Consider the following 23,651-nt stretch of genomic DNA (forward strand, 5'->3'; position numbering starts at 1 on the left):
ACTGCGAGTGGTCGATGGATCCGTTCGTCTCGAGGAATGCGGTCAGCTGTCTGTTGACGATCTTCTCGATGACTTTAGCAGGAAAAGGGAGGAGCGAGATGGGGCAGAAGTTTTTGAGATCGGTGGGGTCCGCTGTAGGTTTCTTCAGGAGGGCGCAGATCTCGGCGTGCTTCCAGCTCTCCGGGAAGGTGGCGGTGTTGAAGGAGGCGTTGATGATGTTCCGGAGTTGGGGTGCAATGGTGGAGTCGGCCTTGTTGAAGACGTGGTGTGGGCAGGGGTCGGTCGGTGATCCGGAGTGGATGGTGTTCATCGTGCGGGCTGTGTCTTCGGTGGTCACCGTGGTCCAGGTGCGAAGGGTGGTGGTGGGGGGCGTTGGTTCGACGGTTGGGTGCGTGGGTGGGGCGCCGAAGCTGTTGTGGATGTCGGCGATCTTGCGGTGGAAGAATGAGGCGAGGGAGTCGCAGCGGTCTTGTGACGGAGTGATGTCGTTGGTGCCGGTGCTGGGGTTGGAGAACTCCTTGACGATAGTGAAGAGCTCTTTGCTGTCGTGGGCGTTGTTGTCCGGTCGTTCCTTCAGGGATTTCTTCTTGGTGGTGCGGATGAGCTGGTGGTGCTTGCGGGTAGCGTGTTTGAGGGCGGTCATGTTGTCGGTGGTCCGGTCGAGGAGCCAGACTTTCTCGAGGGTGCGGCAGGTCTTCTTGGAGTCCTTGAGGTCGTCGGTGAACCTAACTATGCCCCTGATATGCATGGAACAACTTGTTTGCCTTTCCTCTTTTTGTGCTCAAAACAATATATGTAGTTTTGCAGCGTGAATCTTTCTGGATTCACTATGCTGTGCATATTCCGCAATCTGGTGGTTGGGTCCGGAATCGTAGTCTTTTTTCTCTTTTTTTTTTTTGTCGTAGCCCAGGTGGGCGTCGACGTCCCACCATTTGGTGTCCTCTCGGTGACGTCGGCGTGCTTCCGGCGGAAGCTACCACCCTTGGGCGCCATCTTCAGATTCTTTTTTCCGCCGTTGGGTCTGGATCGTCGCGTTAAGCTCCAGAAGTTTTGGAGGAGGAAAGAAGAGAATACAGCAGAAATTCACAGGTGAAGACCTAAGAACATCGACAGAAGAGGACCTTTAGTGAGGAGACGACGAAGAAAGGAGAGAACTTCGAAATCTTCGACCTCCTTGAAGGAATGCGCACACAGGGGGCCCCCTGAGCGCAGGGATGTACAAGACGCCGTTTAAATTCTGCAAGAACTGCCACCACAAGTTCGCACAGAAGGACCAGCACCCAGTCTGCAACCTCTGCTTGCCAATCGACCACGAAAGCAGAGACTGCAACGCCTGCTCCGTCTTCAAGCCGAAGACACTCCGAATTCGAGAAGGACAGAGGACGGCTCACCACACGATGCAGGGCAAGGGCCAAGCCCCGACGCTCTATGAACTTGGCCTCTCCACCGACGATGAGGACAACATCGCCGAAGGACCAGATGACTTCACGGTCACTGACACCGATAAGAGTACGCCTGATAAGGTAGGAGAGTCTACGACCCCGAAAACTCCCACAGGGCCTCGAAAACCTGAGGCAGACACTCGAAAGTCAGAGCACAGAGCCTCGAAAGGAGCACCGGCGCCGAGCAAATCGACGACCGAGGCTGCATCCTCCGAAAAAGAGCCCAGCGGATCCTCCGAGAAGGACTCCCGGAGGCAGAAGACCAGCGAAAAGCAAAGGTCATCGAAGCAAGCCCCCGAAAAAGGGCCTTCGACTTCGACGTCGAAAGAAAAAGAGCCGAAGAAAGCTTCGACGTCGACGATGACGCCGAAAAGGGCGGCCAAAACGCTCGACGACGAACAGGCCGCAGAAATGCAGAGAAAAAAGAGAAGGCTCGAGGCCGAAATGGAGAACATCCTTCAGAGAAAGAAGGACTTCGACGAAAAAATGAAAAGTTACAAGATTCCCCCGAAGCCGGCACAGACTGTCGCTGAGGTACAGGAGATCGAAGAGTTCGACATCGAAGAGCCGCCGAAAACTCCGGAACCTACGGAGCACGAAGAGGAGGAGGACCTCTACTACACAGAGGGGGATTACGGGGAACAGCAGTCAAGCTACGGTTCTGGTTCCTCGACGGCCCAAGACCAGTATTGGCAGGACATCGAGGCCGAAAACCCAGAGGAGGCGGTAGAAACATACCCCTCGAGGCCTTCACCACCGGATGACATTGGGGCATACAATGAGGTGGTAAGAAAGGCGGCAACAGCTTATGGAATTAAGCTGGAAGAGGAGAAGCCAAAAGCAGACTTCCTGCTCGAGACACTGCTCCCCATACAGACAAGGAGCCAGTTCCTGCCCATGCTCAAGAGTATCACGGCCCAGGGAAAGGAGGCCTTCAAGGACCCGGCTACATTCAGATCTGTAACGCCGAGGACCGAGAAGAAGTACAAATTCTCCTCCGAAGACCCAGCTTACATCAAGGGTTCCGTCACAGCGGATTCTATCATCGCTGCAACGGCCAGGAAAAGGGCAAACGTCCCAACAACGTCCGGACCCCCACCTGACAAAGAAAGCAGGAGGATGGACCTAACGGGCAGGAAGATTGAGAGGAACGCTGCAACGCACTGGCGGATGGCGAATTCCAACGCCCTCCTGAATAGGCATCAATACCAGCACTGGGAGGAGATGGGACAGTTGCTCAAACATCTCCCGGAACAATACCGTGACAGAGGAGCACACCTGGTAGAGGAAGGGAAGAGCATCGCCAACTCATGCCTGAAGACAGCCTTGGACGGGGCAGAAACATCCAGCAGACTGATGGCTATAGGCATCACTGAAAGAAGGCAAGCATGGCTCAGGATCTCAGGATTCAAGGCTGAAGTCCAGAACAACATCCTGAACACACCCTTCAGCGGTGAAACATTGTTCGGAGCCCCAGTTGATGATAAGCTCACCCAACTGAAGAAGGACAACGAGACGGCAAGGTCCATGGGAGCCCTGCAGTTCAGAGGGATGAGAAGGGGCACTCTGTCGCGGAGGCCGAACGGCAGAGGTGGAAGCCAGCGAGGAGATTCTCACCAGAGTTTCCACCAGGGGCAACAGAGTGACAGCCAAGGCCACCAGGGGCAGCAGAGGCAAAACTGGAACTACCAAGGCAGGGGCCAGTCCTTTCGATCGAGAGGAAATGGACGGGGCCAGAGAAGAAGAGGCGGGGAACAGCCCCCCTCTAAGTGACTTCACACGAGAGAAGGTGCTCTACCACCCACACCCTCCGGGGGAGGAGCACGGGAAAACAAAGAGGAGAGGGCTACACGGACAAGACACAAAGGAACATGCAACTCCGGTAGGAGGAAGATTGAGATTTTTTCTCCAGGAGTGGAGAAAAATAACAACAGACAAGTGGATACTCAATATTATGCAGTTCGGGGTACTGCATAGTGTTGGAAAAAAGGCCACCAAACAGAAAACCAAAGAAAAGACAGCACTCAGGAAGAGAGCTGCAACTACTGCAAGAGGAAGCCCAAGAACTCCTCCTCAAAGCGGCCATAGAACGGGTCCCCTTCAAAGAACGCAACATGGGAGTGTACTCAAACTACTTCCTAGTGCCAAAGGTGGACGAAAGCCTAAGACCCATCCTGGATCTACGGTTCCTGAACAAATACGTCAAAACTCAAAAATTCAAAATGACGTCCCTACAAGAGGTCATTCCTCAGGTAAAAGCAGGGGACTTCTTGTCTACCATAGACCTCAAAGATGCATACCTGCACATCCCCATGAACAAGCAGGACAAGCACATGCTAAGGTTAACTGTAAACAAGGATCACTACCAATTCACGACCCTAGCTTTCGGCCTAAAGTCCGCACCAAGGGTGTTCACCAAATGCCTTGCGGCAGTGGCCGCACACCTAAGGAGAAAGGGGATACACGTGTACCCCTACCTCGACGACTGGCTGGTGAAGGCAAACTGCTACAGGACATGCAAAGAGCATGCAGAACAGGTGACAGGAACGCTAGCAAACCTGGGTTTCTCCATACACTGGGGCAAAAGCTCGATGGAACCAGAGCAGGTGAAGATCTTCCTGGGAGCCCAGATCGACACCATACAATGCCGAGTCTTACCGAGCGAAAAAAGAACGCTCAGCCTACTGAGGGAGAAACGTCACTACCAGAAGGGGCGATCTCTGACAGTGAGGACTGTGAGCAAGATCTTGGGGATGATGGCATCATGCATCCATCTGGTCCCCAATGCACGCCTACAAATGAGACCACTCCAAGAGTGGCTGCAACAACAATGGTCACAAGCTACAGGAAGTTCGGAGAATCTAGTGGTTGTAACGCACAGGGTGCAGGAAGAGATAAGGTGGTGGACCAAGGAGAGAATAACGGAAGGGAAACCTCTAACACCACCGGACCCAACAGTGACCATCACCACAGACGCATCCCAGAAGGGGTGGGGCGCACACATGAACAGGCTCAGAGTGAGGGGTCTGTGGAGCCCTACAGATGCAGTCAGGCACATCAACTACCTGGAACTGAAAACTGTGTTGCTAGCCCTCAAGGCCTTTTATAAACACCTTCACAACCGGAAGGTGCTAATACAAACAGACAACACCACAACGATGTTTTACATAAACAAACAGGTGGGAACTCAATCGTTCCCGCTGTCAAACTTGGCACAAGAGATCTGGAAATGGGCATACCACTAAAAATAGACCTGCTAGCCATACACCTGCCAGGGAAGGACAATGTGGAAGCGGATTGGCTCAGCAGGCAGACTTCAGCATCCCACGAGTGGGAACTCAACAGTCAGGAAACAGAGAGTCTATTCAGGAAGTGGGGCACCCCAACAATAGACCTATTTGCAACACACCGGAATGCAAAATGCCAATACTTTGCATCCAGGCAACCAGAGGCACGGTCCCAGGGGAATGCCCTATGGATAAGCTGGTCAAAAACATTTGCCTACGCTTTTCCCCCGATACCACTGATCCCCAGGGTGCTCAACAAATGCATGAAGAGCAACATGACGCTCATCCTTGTGGCACCACAATGGGCCAGGCAGACCTGGTACTCTCAGATAATGGAGATGGCGCAGGGGCCACCCCACAAGTTCTCAAAAAGAAGAGACCTACTCTCCATGGAAAACGGAGGAATCCTACACCCAGAGCCAGAGAGCCTCAACCTCTCAGCCTGGCTCCTGAGGACTTAGAATTTGCACACCTGAAACTACCAGAGAGCACCCTGCGGGTACTGCGAGAGGCAAGAAGGCCCAGCACACGCAAGTGCTATGGGGAAAAGTGGAAAAGATTCACTCAATGGTGTTGCAAGAAACAACTCCAAAGGTGACTGACCAAGGAGTCCACGGTGCTAAGGTACCTCACACACCTAATCAAGGCAAAGCTAAGCTCATCCTCACTGAGTGCACCTAGCAGCGATTGTGGCATACACAAGAGGAGAAACAGGGAGAAGCTTCTTCACATCTCAAGTCGTGAAAAGATTCCTGGAAGGGGCTAAAAGAATAGCGCCGCCAAAGAGAATGCCGCCACCGGCCTGGAACTTAAACGTGGTACTGACGGAGCTCATGAAAGCACCCTTCGAACCCATCCACAAAGCATCACTGCAAATGTTGACAATGAAGACGGCCTTCCTGGTGGCGATCACCTCACTACGAAGGGTGAGCGAACTGCAGGCACTCACACTGCAGGAACCCTACATCCAGATACACAGTGACAGGGTCGTGATGAGAACTGACCCACACTTCATGCCAAAGGTGGTGTCAAGGTTCCACATCAATCAGAGTATTCAGATCCCTAGCTTCTTCCAAAACCCCACTACAAGCGCTGAGAGGTCGCTCCACACCCTAGACGCAAGAAGGGCTGTGATGCACTACATTGAAAGAACGAAGGACCAGAGGAAGACGAAACTGTTCTTCGTGTCCTTCGCTAACAGTTACATGGGCAAACCAGTTACGAAAAACACCATAGCCCGATGGATCGCACAGACAATTCAGTTCTGCCACAAGCAAGCTGGCCAGGAGCTAACAGGAGGGGCACGAGCCCACTCCACCAGGAAGAAAGGAGCAACAATTGCCTTCCTGACCGATTCAGGATATATGCCTGGGGGCAACATGGGCTTCAGTACACACTTTCACGAAGCACTACTGCGTGGATGTACAGATGAACAAGGAAGCACAAGTGGGACAAAAAGTGCTTCAACATATTTTTAGCAACCAACGCTCATCTTCCACCCAACCGCCACAAAAGTAACGAAAACCGCTACAAAATCTATGCACAGCATAGTGAATCCAGAAAGATTCACGCTGCAAAACTAATAGTTTCTTACCTGTCGGTGTAGTTTTGCAGCTTGAAGATCTTTCTGGATTCACTAGCGAACCCACCCGCCTCCGCCAGAAAGATGAGGCTGGAAAAGAGGGTGGAAAAACATGGAAAAGAAAGCAAGTTGGAACAATTACAAAATACGTGGAAACACTAACGTTGAAAAAACGATTAACATACATAGCCATGGATTCACTACAAAGACAAACAAGGAAAAGAGACAGAAAAAAGAATCCGAAGATGGCACCCAAGGGTAGTAGCTTCCGCCGGAAGCACGCCGACGTCACCGAGAGGACACCAAATGGTGGGACGTCGACGCCCACCTGGGCTACGACAAAAAAAAAAAGAGAGAAAAAAGACTACGATTCCGGACCCACCCACCAGATTGCGGAATATGCACAGCATAGTGAATCCAGAAAGATCTTCAAGCTGCAAAACTACACCGACAGGTAAGAAACTATTCATTTTGCAGCGTGAATCTTTCTGGATTCACTATGCTGTGCATTATTCCGTGGTCTTGTGGTTGGGTCCGGATTCGTAGTCTTTTCTTTGTTTTTTTTTTTTTTTTCGTAGCCCAGGTGGGCGTCAGCGTCACACCTCCTTGGGTGTATTTCCGGTGATGTCGGCATGCTTCCTGCGGAAGCTCCCACTCTTGGGCGCCATCTTCAGATTCTTTTTTTCCGCGGTCGGGTCTGGATCGTTCCCGTTTGGGCTCCAGACATTTTTGGAGAAAGAAGAAAGAAAAAGACAGAAATTGCAAAGAAAAGGCATCTGAAGACTCCAGGAGACTTCATCGACAAGGAGTCAGGAAAGGAGAAGGAGAATTCATCGAGATCTTCGACGAACGTCGACGAACACGCGACCAGGGAGGCCCTGAGCACTCGATGATGGACAACACGCCGTTCAAGTTCTGCCGTAACTGCCACCACAAGTACGCGCAGAAGGACCAGCACCCGGTATGCAACCTTTGTCTACCGGTAAATCACGAAAGCGAGGACTGCAACGCCTGCTCCGCCTTCACCCCGAAGACCCTTCGTGTGAGAGAGAGACAGAGGGTAGCGCACGCCACCCTGCAGGGGAAGGCCCCGACTCCGTCCCTCTACGAGCTGGGGATGTCTTCCGAGGAAGAGGACAATGCTGCCGCCGAAGACGACAGCTACACGGTCGTAGAGACCGATTACACGAAGACTTCTGATAAGGTAGGAGACTCTCCGGCCCCCAAGAACCCGAGAGACTCTGAGTCTCGAAAAAACGAGGGCAAGGCCCCGAAAGCGCCGACGCCAAAACACCTGGCGTCTGCGAGTACCCACAGGCCCAGCGGATCCTCTGAGAAGGAGTCCCCGGCGCCGAGAGCTGCTGAGCAGCAGAAGTCGTCGAAAATCGTCCCCGAAAAGGATCGATCGACCCCGAGGGAGAAGGACCCTAAACTACCAACGCCGACCAGAGACCCAAAATCCGGGTCGATGTCGAAAACTTCGGCACCGAAAAGTACGGCGCCGAGCCAACTGCCGAAAAGAGCGGCCGAACCATCCGACGCGGAACACGCGGCCGAGATGGAGAAAAAGAGAAGGCGCCTCGAGGCCGAAATGGAAAACATCTTGCAGCGGAAGAAAGATTTCGACGCAAAGATAAAAACCTTCACGATCCCACACAAGACCAAGCCACCAGTGGTGGAGGTGGTTGAGGAAGAAGACTAGGTCGCCGAGGGACAAGACCCGGACGTCGAGGTGGTCGACGACCAGGAAGAGGACGAGAATCCCTACGATAGTTACAACTATGGGGATGAAGAGGACAGCAGGACGGACGCAGAGTCGGCCCCCTCTGACTTACAGGAGGTGGATTACCTAGATGTCGACACCGACAGCCCGGAGGAGGTGGTCGACACATATCCCTCGAGGCCCTCGCCCCCAGACGACATCGGGGCCTACAACTCAGTGATAAGGTCTGCCGCAGCGGCCTTCAAGCTCGACGAAGAGAAGCAGAAAGCAGACTTCCTTCTAGAGACATTGCTCCCCACACAAACAAGGAGCCAGTACCTGCCAATGCTCGACAGCGTCTTGGCTCAAGGGAAGGAAGCATTCAGGGAGCCCGCAACATGCAAGGCAGTGACTCCCAGAACAGAGAAGAAATACAAACATTCCTCAAAAAACCCACCCTACATTCAGGGGACGGTCTCTGCAGACTCCATTATCACGGCCACAGCAAGGAAGAGGGCTAACGTACCCACTACTTCTGGACCACCACCGGATAAGGAGAGCAAGAGGATGGATCTGGTGGGCAGAAGGATCGAACGGAACGCCGCGACCCACTGGCGCATGGCTAATTCCAACGCCCTGATAAACAGGCACATGTACCAGATCATGGAGGATCTGGGGCAGTTGGTGAAGGACTTGCCCCAGGATGCCAGACAGAAGGCCGAAAAGCTGGTTGAAGAAGGGAAGAACGCGGCAAATTCTTGCCTTAAGACGGCCCTGGATGGAGCAGACACCTCCAGCAGGCTCATGATGATGGGTGTCACTGAAAGAAGACACGCCTGGCTCAGGATTTCAGGTTTCAAACCAGAGGTGCAACACAGCATCCTGAACACACCGTTCAACGGCGACACGCTTTTCGGGACAACAGTTGATGAGAAGCTCAGTCAACTAAAAAAGGATAACGAAACAGCAAGGTCCATGGGAGCATTGCAGTTCAGAGGCAGCAAAAGAGGCACTCCGTCGCGGAGACCTGGCGGGAAAGGTGGAAACCAGCCAGGTACATCACACCAGGCTTTCCAACAAATGCACCAGGCAGACTCGCAGGCTCAGCAGGGTCAGCAGAAGCAGTCCTGGCAATACCAACAAAGAGGCCAGTCCTTTCGAGGGAGAGGAAATGGACGTGGACAGAATAGAAGAGGGGGACAGCAGCCCGCCTCTAAGTGACTTCAAAAAACTCTGTGTGCCCACCCGCAGAAAAGGGGGCAGCACGTACAGAGGGGTCAAGACAAGCTACACATCTACGACCACATAACACCAGTGGGAGGAAGATTAAGATTTTACCTCCAAGAATGGAGAGAAATCACATCAGACAAGTGGATCCTCAACATCATCCAATTCGGATACTGCATAGAGTTGGAGGGGAGGCCAACAAGCAGAAAACCAAAAAGAAAACCACTAGCAGGCAAGCAGCTAGAGTGTCTTCAGGAAGAAGCAAAGGAACTCCTGCGGAAGCAGGCCATAGAACGGGTACCCTTCAAGGAAAGAAACAAAGGAATATACTCAACGTACTTCCTGGTACCAAAAGTAGACGAGACAATGAGACCCATTCTGGACCTAAGGTTCCTGAACAAATTCATAAGAACGCAAACATTCAAAATAGCCTCCCTGCAAGAGGTGCTCCCGCAATTGCAGATCGGCGACTTTATGGTCACGATAGACCTCAAGGACGCCTACCTGCACATCCCAATGAACAGAAAGCACAAGCATATGCTCAGGTTCACCATCGGAGAAAGCCACTACCAGTTCACGACACTAGCCTTCGGGCTAAAATCAGCACCAAGGGTCTTCACAAAGTGCCTCGCAGCGCACCTACGAAGGCAGGGAATACACGTATACCCCCTACCTGGACGACTGGCTGGTGAAAGCAAACTCATACCAGAAATGCAAGCAGCACGCACACACAGTGACGAGCACGCTCATAAGCCTGGGGTTCTCCATCCTGGGGAAGAAATAATCTATGGCTATAGAGTTCATGTACCCTCTGTCTCCCAAAGGACCACCGTGATGAGGACTGCGAGGCCTGCACTGCATTTGTACCAAAGACCTTGAGTGTACGGCAAAGACAGATGCTGGAACATTACACCACCATGGCCAGCATTCACAACCCAAGATTGCTTAAAGACCTGGGACTATCCAGCGAAGATGACAGCAACATCGAAGAGGCTGAGATAGGACAAGGAGGATCAGATGTTGAACTCCTCAAGACTGACGCTGAAAAGAGGCAGGCGGGAAAGAAATGGCTGAAGGACACAGAAAAGAAGACCTAAAGGTAACAAAACTGCCGAAAGGCCCTGAGCCTAAATATTCAGACAAGTATTCCCACAAGGCTGCCTCTGCATTGAAAAAAACATCGACCGAATGTCAGCTGAGAGCGAATTAAACCCATGGATCCCAGCCAAGGAATACTGATGCTTGTAAAACACAGAAGGCTCAACAATCCCATCAGATTGAGAGGGCGTGAAAGAAAAAGTCAAACCTTTGGAGATGACTGAGCCGTTGACGCCAAAGAAAAGATCTTCATCAACGCTTGATGCCGAAATGGCGCAAGAGGCCAAAAGAAAGAAAGAAATACTTGCAGCAGCAATGGTAGCACTTCTTCAACGAAGAAAGGAGTTTGACAATTCCTTACAGGAATTTCAAATCCCACCAAAACTTTCGACAGCCCCCAACGCTGAAGGCTGTCGTTGAGTCCTTACAACAGATCAAAAAGGACAGCGAAACAGCCAAGGCGATGGAAGCTGTCCAGTAGGGAGGCTCATTCAAAAGGGGATGAAGCGCAAACCAAAGGCCCACAGCCAGAACGCTTTTCCCAGTAGGGCAGCAGCAAACACAAGGCAGCACATACCATCACTCGTAGCAGAACACATACCACCAGTAGCAGCACCCAGTAAGGCAGCCCTTTAATGCAAGAGGTAGGGAAAGAGGACAAGCTCCCTAGGGTGGCGGTGCAACAGGCAAGTGACTTGCCCAACAAAGCAATCCTCCACAAAACACTAGTGGGAGGCAGGATAGGGGATTTTCCACATGAGTGGGAAAACTCACCACAGACAATTGGATTTTGAACATGATACACCATGGACACTGCATACAACTACTCAGAAAACCATCACCAATTTCCCCAAAAACAAAGTGATATCAAGGGAACAAGCTCATACAGCTCAGGATAGAGGTTAAAGAACTCTTACAAAAGAAGGCAATCGTAGAGGCACCAATAAGGGAAAGAAACAAGGAAAACTGCTCACCTTTCTTCCTGATTCCAAAACAAGACCTCACTCTCAGACCAATCCTGGACACTTTATTTATTTTTATTTTTATTTATTTAAAAAATGTTGTATAGCGTGAACAAGACCCTGAGAGGTATCAGAGTGCTTCAAAGAAATGGGAGAGGTAACAAGGGAACATTGTATGGCAATAGTACAGGATAACAAGATAAGCTAATAAAAATGTACAAGGAAGCGCACTTTAGGTTCATAAACAAATTAATTCAAACACATTTCAGGATGACAACACTTCAAGGAGTATTCTGCTCCTACGAGAGGGGGACTATATGGCCTCATTATACTTGAAGGATGCCTACCTACAGATACCCATGAACCAAGGTCACAAGAACTATCTACGGTTTGTACTCGAGAAAGTACACTTCCAATTCAGAATCCTACCATTCGGAATAAAGTCAGCACCAAGGGTCTTTACAAAGTACCTCGCAGTAGTCACAGCATATCTAAGGAAAGCAATACACTTAAATCCATTCCTAGACAACTGGCTAGTAAAGGCGAAATCAAAATAAAAATGTCAAAGAGACATTCAAACAGTGACCAACACCTTAGAACGACTGGGTTTCTCCATAAACTACGAGAAATCGTCACCTCAACCAGAACAGGAAAAAGTGTTCCTGAAGTGACCCGAAATTCAAGTACACCACGAGCATAGGCAATGACAGAGCAAGTTCACCTGACAGAGCAAGTTCACCTATTCAGGGCAGTCTCTGACAGTAAGGATAGTCATATAAAACCAATGGGTATGATGGCATCATGCATTCCACTCAATATACGCGCAAGATTACACATGCGACCTTCCCAGGAATAGATCTGCAACAATTGGTAACAATCCACCCGGAGTTGGGAGAATCTAGTGGTTGTCACAGCAATGGTACTAAATGGAAGCACAATGGTGGAAATCCAAAAACGTGATGTTAGGGAGACCATTCAAGACAACAACTCCAACAGTGTTCATCACAACAGATGCATCCCACAAGGGTTAGGGAGCACAAACAGGCAACCTGAAGGTGCATGGACAATGGAACAGCACAGAGGTGTTGAAACATGTCATCTACTTGGAAATAAAAACTCTTCTCCTAGGCCTGAAGGCATTCCAGACATGCATCACAGGTCAAACAGTATTAATACAAACAGACATCTGAACAACAATGTTTTATCTCAAGAAACAGGGAGGAACAAACTAATTCACCATGAGAAAACTATCCCAGGAGATATGGCAATAGGCAATACTAAGGAATATCACACTGCAAACAGTCCACTTGCCAGGAAAGGAAAACACAAAGGAGGACAGACTAAGCTGGCAAGAAAGCAGCTCCCATGAATGGGAACTGAAACATCAGACAATAGAGAAATCATTCAGAGTCTGGGGGAGACGAGACGTAGATGTGTTCGCAACAACAAAAAACGCAAAATGCCAACACTGTGACGAGTAACACTTTTCATAGCACTACAGTGGGCCAGACAAACTTGGTATTAGGACCTACTAGAGATGTCCAGAGATCTGTTAACAATGTAAGAGGAGAGAGTATACCATCCAGAACCAGCAACTCTCAGCCAAGCAGCCTGGCTACTGAATACTAACCGTTTGGACACATCCAGCTGCTGCCCAGAACAATGTAAATCCTTATTCAGGCACAGAGAGTAAGTACATGCAAATGCTATGCAGCAAAATTGAAAAGATACATTCACTGGTCCACAAATAACAGATATATGGAGGAAAGGACAACACAGGAAACAGTGTTAACGTATCTTACTCATCTGCTAGATAGCGGACTGGCACATTCATCCTTAAAGGTATACTAGGGGCACGTCATGTAACAGCTTCTTCACATATGCAGTGATGAAAAGATGTCTAGAAGGGGCAAAAACAGTTACTCCTACAAGATCATTTCCAGCACCATTGTGGAACCTGAATACTGTACTGATGCATTTAATGACAACACCCTTTGAACCTATGCACAAGACAGATCTAAAATCACTAATGCTCAAGACAGCGTTTCTAATTGCAATCAAATTGCTACGCAGGGTAAGCAAACTGCAGGCACTAACAATACAGGAACCATACCATCAAATACACAAAGACAAGGTGGTTCTCAGAACTAACCCACAGTTCCTGCCAAAAGTGGTAACCCGTTTTCAAGTTAACCCAAGTATACAGCGACCAGTTTTGCAGCGTGAATCTTTCTGGAGTCACTATGCTGTGCATATTCCGCAATCTGGTGGTTGGGTCCGGATTCGTAGTCTTTTTTCTCTTTTTTTTTGTAGCCCAGGTGGGCGTCGACGTCCCACCATTTGGTGTCCCTTCGGTGACGTCGGCGTGCTTCCGGCGGAAGCTACCACCCTTGGGCGCCATCTTCAGATTATTTTTTCCGTCGTTGGGTCTGGATCGTTGCGTGAAGCTCCAGAAGTTTTTGGAGGAGGAAAGGAGAAAATATAGCAAATCTTCAACAGAGAAGACCTGAGAAGATCGGGAGAAGAGGACCTTTAGAGAAGAGACGACGAAGAAAGGAGAGAAGTTCGAAATCTTCGACTTCCTTGGAGGAATGCGCACACAGACGGCCCCTTGAGCGCAGGGATGTACAAGACGCCCTTTAAATTCTGCAAGAACTGCCACCACAAGTTCGCACAGAAAGACCAGCACCCAGTCTGCAACCTCTGCCTGCCTATCGACCATGAGAGTAGAGACTGCAACGTCTGCTCCGTCTTCAAGCCGAAGACACTCCGAGTTCGAGAAAGACAGAGGACGGCTCACCACACAATGCAGGGCAAGGGCCAAGCCCCGACGCTTTACGAACTTGGCCTCTCCACAGATGACAAGGACAACATCGCCGAGGGCCCAGATGACTTCACGGTCGCTGAGACCGATAAGAAAACGCCTGATAAGGTAGGAGAGTCTACGACCCCGAAAACTCCCACAGGGCCTCGAAAACCAGAGGCAGACTCTCGAAAGTCTGAGCCCAGAGCCTCGAAAGGAGCACCGGCGCCGAACAAATCGACGACCGAAGCTGCATCCTCCGAAAAAGAGCCCAGCGGATCCTCCGAGAAGGACTCCCGGAGGCCGAAGACCAGCGAAAAGCAAAGGTCATCGAAGCAGGCCCCCGAAAAAGGGCCTTCGACTTCGACGTCGAAAGAAAGGGAGCCGAAGAAGGCTTCGACGTCGACGGCGCCGCCGAAAAGGGCGGCCGAAACGCTCGACGACGAGCAGGCCGCAGAGATGCAGAGAAAGAGGAAGAGGCTCGAGGCCGAAATGGAGAACATCCTTCAGAGAAAGAAGGATTTCGATGAAAAAATTAGGAGTTACAAGATCCCCTCGAAGCCGACATCGAGCGTCGCTGTGGTACAGGAGCTCGAGGAATTCGACGTCGAAGAGCCGCCGAAAACTCCGGAACCTTCGGAGCACGAAGAAGAGGAAGACCTCTACTACACAGAAGGGGATTACGGGGAGCAGCAGTCAAGCTACGGCTCGGGTTCCTCGACGGCCCAAGACCAGGAATGGCAGGACATCGAGGCCGAAAAGGATGTATGACGGTACAACGCGTACCGTCACAACTCATCCCTTTACCACGCATCCCTTACAACGCAAGTCGTTACCACGACTTGCGTTGGGGGGCGCGGATTTCGAATAGTATAATTTACTATTCTAACACCAGTCCCCGTGGACCCTAGGGAAGGTGTTTGGATAGTAAATTTACTATTTTTAATCCTTTAGCGCCCTCCAGCGCAAGTCGTGGAAACGACTTGCGTTGTAAGGGATGCGTGCTAAAGGTACCGTGTTGTAAAAACTTCGTGGTAAACGATGTTTACCGGCCGAAAACCCAGAGGAGGCGGTAGAAACATACCCCTCGAGGCCTTCACCACCGGATGACATTGGGGCATACAATGAGGTGGTCAGAAAGGCGGCAGCAGCTTATGGTGTTAAGATGGAGGAGGAGAAGCCAGAAGCAGACTTCCTGCTCGAGACATTGCTCCCCATACAGATAAGAAGTCAGTTCCTGCCCATGCTCAAGAGTATCACAGACCAGGGGAAGGAAGCCTTCAAGGATCCGGCGACGTGCAGATCAGTAACGCCGAGGACGGAGAAAAAATACAAATTCTCCTCCCAAGACCCAGCTTACATCAAGGGATCCGTCACAGCAGATTCTATAATAGCTGCAACGGCCAGGAAAAGGGCAAACGTCCCAACAACGTCTGGACCCCCACCTGACAAAGAAAGCAGGAGGATGGATCTAACTGGCAGGAAAATTGAGAGGAACGCCGCAGCACACTGGCGGATGGCGAACTCCAACGCACTCCTGAATAGACATCAATACCAGCACTGGGATGAGATGGGACAGTTGCTCAAGCACCTCCCGGAACAATACCGTGAGAGGGCATCACACCTTGTGGAAGAGGGGAAGAGCATCGCCAATTCATGCCTGAAGACAGCCTTGGATGGGGCAGAAACATCCAGCAGACTGATGGCTATAGGCATCACTGAGAGAAGGCAAGCCTGGCTCAGGATCTCAGGCTTCAAGGCTGAGGTCCAGAACAACATCCTGAACACACCCTTCAACGGGGAATCACTGTTCGGAGCCCCAGTGGATGAGAAGCTCACCCAATTGAAGAAGGACAACGAGACAGCAAGGTCCATGTGGGCCCTGCAGTTCAGGGGGATGAGAAGAGGCACCCCTACGCGGAGGCCGAACGGCAGAGGTGGAAGTCAGCGAGGAGATTCTCACCAGAGTTTTAACCAGGGGCAACAGAGTGACAACCAAGGCCACCAGGGCCAGCAGAGGCAAGGCTGGAACTACCAAAGCAGGGGCCAGTCCTTTCGGTCAAGAGGAAATGGACGGGGCCAGAGAAGGAGAGGCGGTGAACAACCACCCTCTAAGTGACTTCACACGGGAGAAGGTGCTCCACCACCCAAACCCTCCGGGGGAGGAGCACGGAAAAACAAAGAGGAGAGGGCTACATGGACAAGACACAAAGGAACATGTAACGCCGGTAGGAGGAAGATTGAGATTTTTTCTCCAGGAGTGGAGAAAAATAACAACAGACAAGTGGATACTCAATATTATGCAGTTCGGATACTGCATAGAGTTGGAAAAGAGGCCACCAAACAGAAAACCAAAGAAAAGACAGCACTCGGGAAGAGAGCTGCAACTACTTCAAGAGGAAGCCAAAGAACTCCTCCTCAAAGTGGCCATCGAACGAGTCCCTTTCAAAGAACGAAACAAGGGAGTGTACTCGAACTACTTCCTAGTGCCAAAAGTGGACGAAAGTCTAAGACCCATCCTGGACCTACGGTTCCTAAACAAATACGTAAAACTCAAAAATTCAAAATGACGTCCCTACAAGAGGTAATCCCACAGATAAAGGCAGGGGACTTCTTGTCCACCATAGACCTCAAAAACGCGTACCTGCACATCCCCATGAACAGGCAGCACAAGCACATGCTAAGGTTCACAGTAAACGAGGATCACTACCAATTCACGACCCTTGCTTTCGGCCTAAAGTCCGCACCAAGGGTGTTCACCAAATGCCTCGCGGCAGTGGCCGCACACCTAAGAAGAGAGGGGAGACACGTATACCCCTACCTCGACGACTGACTGGTAAAGGCAAGCTCTTACAGGACATGCAAAGAGCATGCAGAACAGGTGACAAGAACACTAGCAAGCCTGGGTTTCTCCATACACTGGGGAAAATGCTCAATAGAACCAGAGCAAGTGAAGATCTTCCTAGGAGCCCAGATCGACACCGTCTGATGCAGAGTCTTACCGAGCGAAAAGAGAACGCTCAGCCTACTGAGCGAGAAACGTCACTACCAGAAGGGGCGATCTCTGACAGTGAGGACTGTGAGCAAGATCTTGGGGATGATGGCATCATGCATACACTTGGTCCCCAATGTACGCCTACAGATGAGACCACTCCAAGAGTGGCTACAACAGCAATGGTCACAAGCTACAGGAAGTTGGGAGGATCTAGTGGTTGTAACGCACAGGGTGCAGGAGGAGATAAGGTGTTGGACCAGGGAGAGAATAACAGAAGGAAAACCTCTAACACCACCGGACCCAACAGTGACCATCACCACAGACGCATCCCAGAAGGGGTGGGGCGCACACATGAACAGGCTCAGAGTGAGGGGTCTGTGGAGCCCTACAGATAATAATAATAATAATCCACATTTGTAAAGCGCACAATCACCCGTAAGGGTCTCTAGGCGCTGGGGGCCGTCGGGAAGATTAAGCAAGCTATTGCCCAGAGTCACATGGTGCTGGGCTAACCTGCCGCCGGAGCCGGGGATCGAATCCTGATCCCCAGATTCCAGCGTCAGTCGCCCTGGCCGCGGCGCCACACCTCTCCCCTCGATGCAGTCAGGCACATCAACTACCTGGAACTGAAAACTGTGTTGCTAGCCCTCAAGGCTTTCCAGAAGCACCTGTACAACCAGAAGGTGCTAATACAAACGGACAACACCACAACAATGTTTTACATAAACAAACAGGGGGTAACTCAGTCGTTCCCTCTGTCAAACCTGGCACAGGAGATCTGGAAATGGGCTATACCACTAAAAATAGACCTGCTAGCCATACACCTGCCAGGGAAGGACAATGTGGAAGCAGATTGGCTCAGCAGGCAGACTTCAGCGTCCCACGAGTGGGAACTCAATACTCAGGAAACAGAGAGACTATTCAGGAAATGGGGCACGCCAACAATAGACCTATTTGCAACACACCGGAATGCAAAATGCCAGTACTTTGCATCCAGGCAACCAGAGGCACTGTCCCAGGGGAATGCCCTATGGATAAGCTGGTCGAAAACATTTGCCTACGCTTTTCCCCCGATACCACTGATCCCGAGGGTTCTCAACAAATGCATGAAGAGCAACATGACGCTCATCCTTGTGGCACCACAATGGGCCAGACAGACCTGGTTTTCGCAGATAATGGAGATGGCGCAGGGGCCACCACACAAGTTCTCAAAAAGAAGAGACCTACTCTCCATGGAAAACGGAGAAATCCTACACCCAGTGCCAGAGAGCCTCAACCTCTCAGCCTGGCTCCTGAGGACTTAGAATTCGCACACCTAAAACTACCAGAGAGCACCCTGCGGGTACTGCGAGAGGCAAGAAGGCCCAGCTCACACAAGTGCTATGGGGAAAAGTGGAAAAGATTCACTCAATGGTGTTGCAAGAAGCAGCTCCAAAGGAAACTGACCAAGGAATCCACGTTGCTAAGGTACCTCACGCACCTAATTAAGGCTAAGCTAAGCTCATCCTCGCTGAGGGTGCACCTGGCAGCGATTGTGGCATACACAAGAGGAGAAACAGGGAGAAGCTTTTTCACATCCCAAGTCGTAAAAAGATTCCTGGAAGGAGCTAAAAGAATAGCCCCGCCAAAAAGAATGCCGCCACCGGCATGGAACTTAAATGTGGTACTGACGGAGCTCATGAAAGCACCTTTCGAACCCATCCACAAAGCATCGCTGCAAATGTTAACAATGAAGACGTCCTTTCTGGTCGCAATCACCTCGCTACGGAGGGTGAGCGAACTGCAGGCACTCACACTGCAAGAACCCTACATCCAGATACACAGTGACAGGGTTGTGATGAGAACAGACCCACACTTCATGCCAAAGGTGGTGTCAAGGTTCCACATGAATCAGAGTATTCAGATACCTAGCTTCTTCCAAAACCCCACTACAAGCGCAGAGAGGTCACTCCACACCCTAGACGCTAGAAGGGCTGTGATGCACTACATTGAAAGAACGAAGGAACACAGGAAAACAAAACAGTTCTTCGTATCCTTCGCAAACAGTTACATGGGCAAACCAGTGACTAAAAACACCATAGCGCGATGGATCGCACAGACAATACAATTCTGCCACAAACAAGCTGGCCAGGAGCTAACCGGAGGGGCACAGGCCCACTCCACAAGGAAGAAAGGAGCAACAATTGCTTTTCTGGCCAACACACCAATCCAGGACATATGCCTGGCGGCAACATGGGCTTCAGTGCACACTTTCACTAAACACTATTGCGTGGATGTACAGATGAACAAAGAAGTAGGACAGAAAGTGCTTCAACATATATTCAACAACCAACGCTCATCTTCCACCCAACTGCCACAAAAGTGAGGAAAACCGCTACAAAATCTATGCACAGCATAGTGAATCCAGAAAGATTCACACTGCAAAACGAATAGTTTCTTACCTGTCGGTGTAGTTTTGCAGCTTGAAGATCTTTCTGGATTCACTAGCGAACCCACCCACCTCCGCCAGAAAGATGAGGCTGGCGAAGAAGGTGGAAACACACAGAAAGTAGGAAAGTTGAAACTTAGAAGATACGTGAAAAGGTATGTGAAAAGAATTACGTTGAAAAAACGATTAACAAACATAGCCATGGATTCACTACAAAGACAAACAAGAAAAAAGAGACAGAAAGAAGAATCCGAAGATGGCGCCCAAGGGTGGTAGCTTCCGCCGGAAGCACGCCGACGTCACCGAAGGGACACCAAATGGTGGGACGTCGACGCCCACCTGGGCTACAAAAAAAAAGAGAAAAAAGACTACGAATCCGGACCCAACCACCAGATTGCGGAATATGCACAGCATAGTGAATCCAGAAAGATCTTCAAGCTGCAAAACTACACCGACAGGTAAGAAACTATTCGTTTTCTTCGAAACCCTAAAACACGACCGAAAGAGCTCCACACACATTGGATGTAAGGAGGGCCATAATGTACTACCTGGAAGAAACTAAAAGGTTTCGTAAGGGAAACCAGTTGTTTGGCTCCTTCGCAATAGCAACCAAGGGTTTTCCTGCGACCAAGGGGACAATTTCGAGATGGATTGTAGAAACAATACAACTTGCTATTCCAAGGCAAGAATTACACTACCCACACGTCCAAGAGCCAATTCAATACAGAAGAAGGGTACAACACGTGCCTTCCTGAGAAATGGACAATGGATGCAATCTACACAGCAGCAACATGGGCCCCAACACACACACACACCTTTGCAAAGCATTATTGTGTGCACATCCAAATGAACAAAGAAGCACAGGTGGGACAAAAGGTACTACAACACCTGTTTGCTAATGCTTCCTTATTTCATCCCAACCAGCCCATAAGAAGGGATATCCGCTATGTAATCTAATGCACAGCATGTGAATCCAGAAAAGGATTACCAGTAGGAGTAGTTTTGCAGCTTGAAGAGTTTCCTGGATTTACATGCTGTGCATTATTCTGCCAACTAGTGGTTGGGTCCAGAACATTTGGTGGTATGTCCATCCCTTGTGTGACCTCAGATGGCGCCCTGGATGTTTCTGTGCATAGCTGCCATCTTTGGATTCTTTATCTCTTTCCTTTCTGGTGTGGTTACTGTCTGATCCTGCTTGTGTTATCTCCCATTTCTGGGGAGGAGGGTGGGTCGTAGGTGAAGCTAGAAACATCTTCAAGCTGCAAAACTGCTCCTAGTGGTAAGTAAGCCATTTAGTCCCTCACTCCTTACTGTCTATGCAGTCCTAAAAATTTCTCAACTGGTAAGAATCTGTTTGCTCAAACTCACCTTCCATACATGCCTAATTATTCTTTTAACATTTATAGAGGTGTATACTTGCCCTTTCTCTCTTCAAACATGTAACCATGCTTCTACCTTGTAAGGAACCTCAATCTTGCCCTCCCCTGTGAATGCCGAACTACCCTACTGGGGTACGGATCTACTTATTTATTTATTGATATCATTTTTGTATAGCGGGAACATGACCCAAGCAGGTATCGGAGTGATTTACAAATGATCAAGGTCAAAAGAGAGGGAGACACTTGCTTACCCTTCCTTTCTGAGAATGTATAACCTCTCACCCAACTCATTCTTCCTCTGTGTGCACATCTGACCACACCATCTGTTGCATATAGAGATGTGCACTTCTCTGTTTGCTCTGTGCTTACATAACTTTACACCCTTCCACAATCAATTATAACTGTATTCCCACCAGGAAGAGAGTTGTTTGCTGGTATTTCTCTCTGTGCATATGACCCCAATGTATACTGAGCAGTTAGCTCACCCTTCCTCTCTGCACATGCATAACAGTATTCCAGACATGTGCGTAAATGATTATGCACCCTTCTTTGTGCTTGAGTAGCCACTCTGCTCCCTTACCCCTCATAACTTATATATGTCCTTTGAAAGTCGCAAGCAGATGAGCTAATCACAGTGTTGTTCTACATAAGCAACATCTGTCTTTGTGAAGTCATGCTGTCTTTATAATTTTTTTTAATAAGTTGACCAGTTTCATGCTTCTTGACCCTATTTAGTTACAGCATTGTTATCGAGGGGGAACGTGGAAATCGACAGAGGATCTATTCACTGGAACAGCTTCTGCAGGAGGCGGTAAGTTCTTTTTAATTTTTTTCCATGGTGGGAAAAAGTAAAGCTGGCCACGCATGATGGTTGCATTAGGGAAGTTGAAGTCCAGAGTTCCGTATGTTAGTGCTAAAGTTGCAGCCATGCTACCCTAAGTCTACTACCAGTGGGACATGATAATTTCTTGAGGTTTGGGGTGGCTCCCGACGACAAATACCAGTTTATAGTTGCAACAGGTGAAACGTGGGTCCAGTGGAGTGGGGGGTAGGGGTAGGGGGAGGGAGGGGGTTAGAGTACCCTGTGTTCCCCAGTCAGTTAACAACATTGAGCACAATGTTCCTGTGTTGAGATTATACAGTTGAGTCTGTAACTGGCCTTCTGCCATGGTCATGAGAACTTGTCTACCAATTCCCAGTAGACCCCATCAGATTAATACCAAAGCTATGGAAAGAACTAGCCTTCTGCATTCTGAAGACTTTAGAGATTTTAGTGCGTCTCCTTCCACTGTTTTACTAGGGTTTTTGGGGACAATAGTTTTCACCATCATGTTGCCTAGTACCTGTGATTGCCCAGGGAACCTAAGAACAGGCCTCACACACTTATTGAAGAACAAGATTTATGGAATCTAATTCAAAATACATTCATTACCAACTTCACGTGCCAGATATAACTAAGATGTTTTTCTAGATTGTTCAACACTTATATACTTATCACCCATTTGGATCTTGTTGTTTATGGCCTTAGAATGCCTCAAAATGACAATTTGATTATGTGTATGGGTTTCAAACCCAATATTTTGGTGAGAAGTTGTCATCCCCTTTAATCGTTCTTCGTCATTTCCATGGATTATGGGCTTCGGCTAATGGGATACCTAGTCTCAGTATTATCCCCTTCTCACCAGCCAATTACTTTCTAAGAATGACGAAGCATTTTGATAATGAAAGTATCAAACCAGGCTTCTCCCCTCTGTCATTATGCTTGGTACAATTTGTTCTCTTCCGTGAAAAGTAAGCAAAGATTGAACATCGTAATGTAGTCTGGGCCCACTGTAAATTAATATTGCGGAGAGTGCCTAAAGAAATATTCACATGCAGACAGTGCGCGCACACATATACACACACACTCGCTGTCTCCTTCCCTTTTTTTTCACTGAGGAGTAAAAGGAATTCAACAAAATGTATGGCTATTAAAGAATGTTTCCGAGATGTGCTGCAAAAGCTATGGCATTGTGCTTTTTGAGAAACATGTAACAGTATTCAGTGACTTCCGCCATCATGTGCAGAAGTCAGCACTTACCCCGCTCCTTCTCTTCTCCCCAGGTGCTTGACATCAAACCTCAGTCGGTCCGAGCTCTCCCACGGGGCACCCGGGTGTGTGCCTACTGGAGCCAGAAGTCTCGCTGCCTATACCCGGGGAATGTTGTGAGAGGTGAGTGCGGTGTTGCCTCTGCTTTCACCTGTCTAACTGCGGATAAGCTAGTAAACGATGACTGTGGGCAGCCTGAAACCAGAAGGAAAGGAAATCCAAGTGATCTTAATGTTGAACCATGCACCTTCAAAATGTAGGTTTCCTTTAAGTACATGAATTGTATAGAAACGTCATGTTTACCAGCAGGTACCTTGTTGGAGTTCATGAAAGCAGCACATAGGAAACATAAGAAACATTCTGCTCAGAAACAAGGAGAATATTAGAAGCTTTCCAAGTCAAAACAGAGATTACTGAAATATTCAGTTACTGAACAGAGGTCATAAGCAGTGCATTGTGGGCCATATGTTATAGTTAGCTATAGCTCAGCTAACTTTAACTGCGGAATTTCACTGGTTTTGTACGAGTGAAATCTGAGCCTAACTATAACGTCCCTGTAACTTTTGTTTTTTGCAGTGAATTTCTAAGGTTTTTTAATTCTATTTCCTTTTTTTAAATGACTTTATTAGCATTTTTTAATAACAGAGATCTGATTTC

At 49.3% G+C, this 23,651-nt stretch overlaps 1 protein-coding gene across 5 annotated transcripts in view; it reads left to right on the top strand.

The window, feature by feature from the left end:
- The window catches only part of BAHCC1 (BAH domain and coiled-coil containing 1), a 557,942-nt gene that overhangs the window by 514,585 nt on the left and 19,706 nt on the right, over window positions 1-23,651 (top strand). For all 5 annotated transcript variants that reach the window (XM_078654224.1, XM_078654223.1, XM_078654225.1 and 2 more), the window contains 2 exons: window positions 21,641-21,716; window positions 23,009-23,117. In XM_078654224.1, the coding sequence (XP_078510350.1) occupies window positions 21,641-21,716; window positions 23,009-23,117 (185 nt within the window). The remainder of the gene's footprint in view (window positions 1-21,640; window positions 21,717-23,008; window positions 23,118-23,651) is intronic.

This window comes from Lissotriton helveticus, chromosome 7, assembly GCF_964261635.1.
Source record: "Lissotriton helveticus chromosome 7, aLisHel1.1, whole genome shotgun sequence".
Taxonomy (NCBI): domain Eukaryota; kingdom Metazoa; phylum Chordata; class Amphibia; order Caudata; family Salamandridae; genus Lissotriton; species Lissotriton helveticus.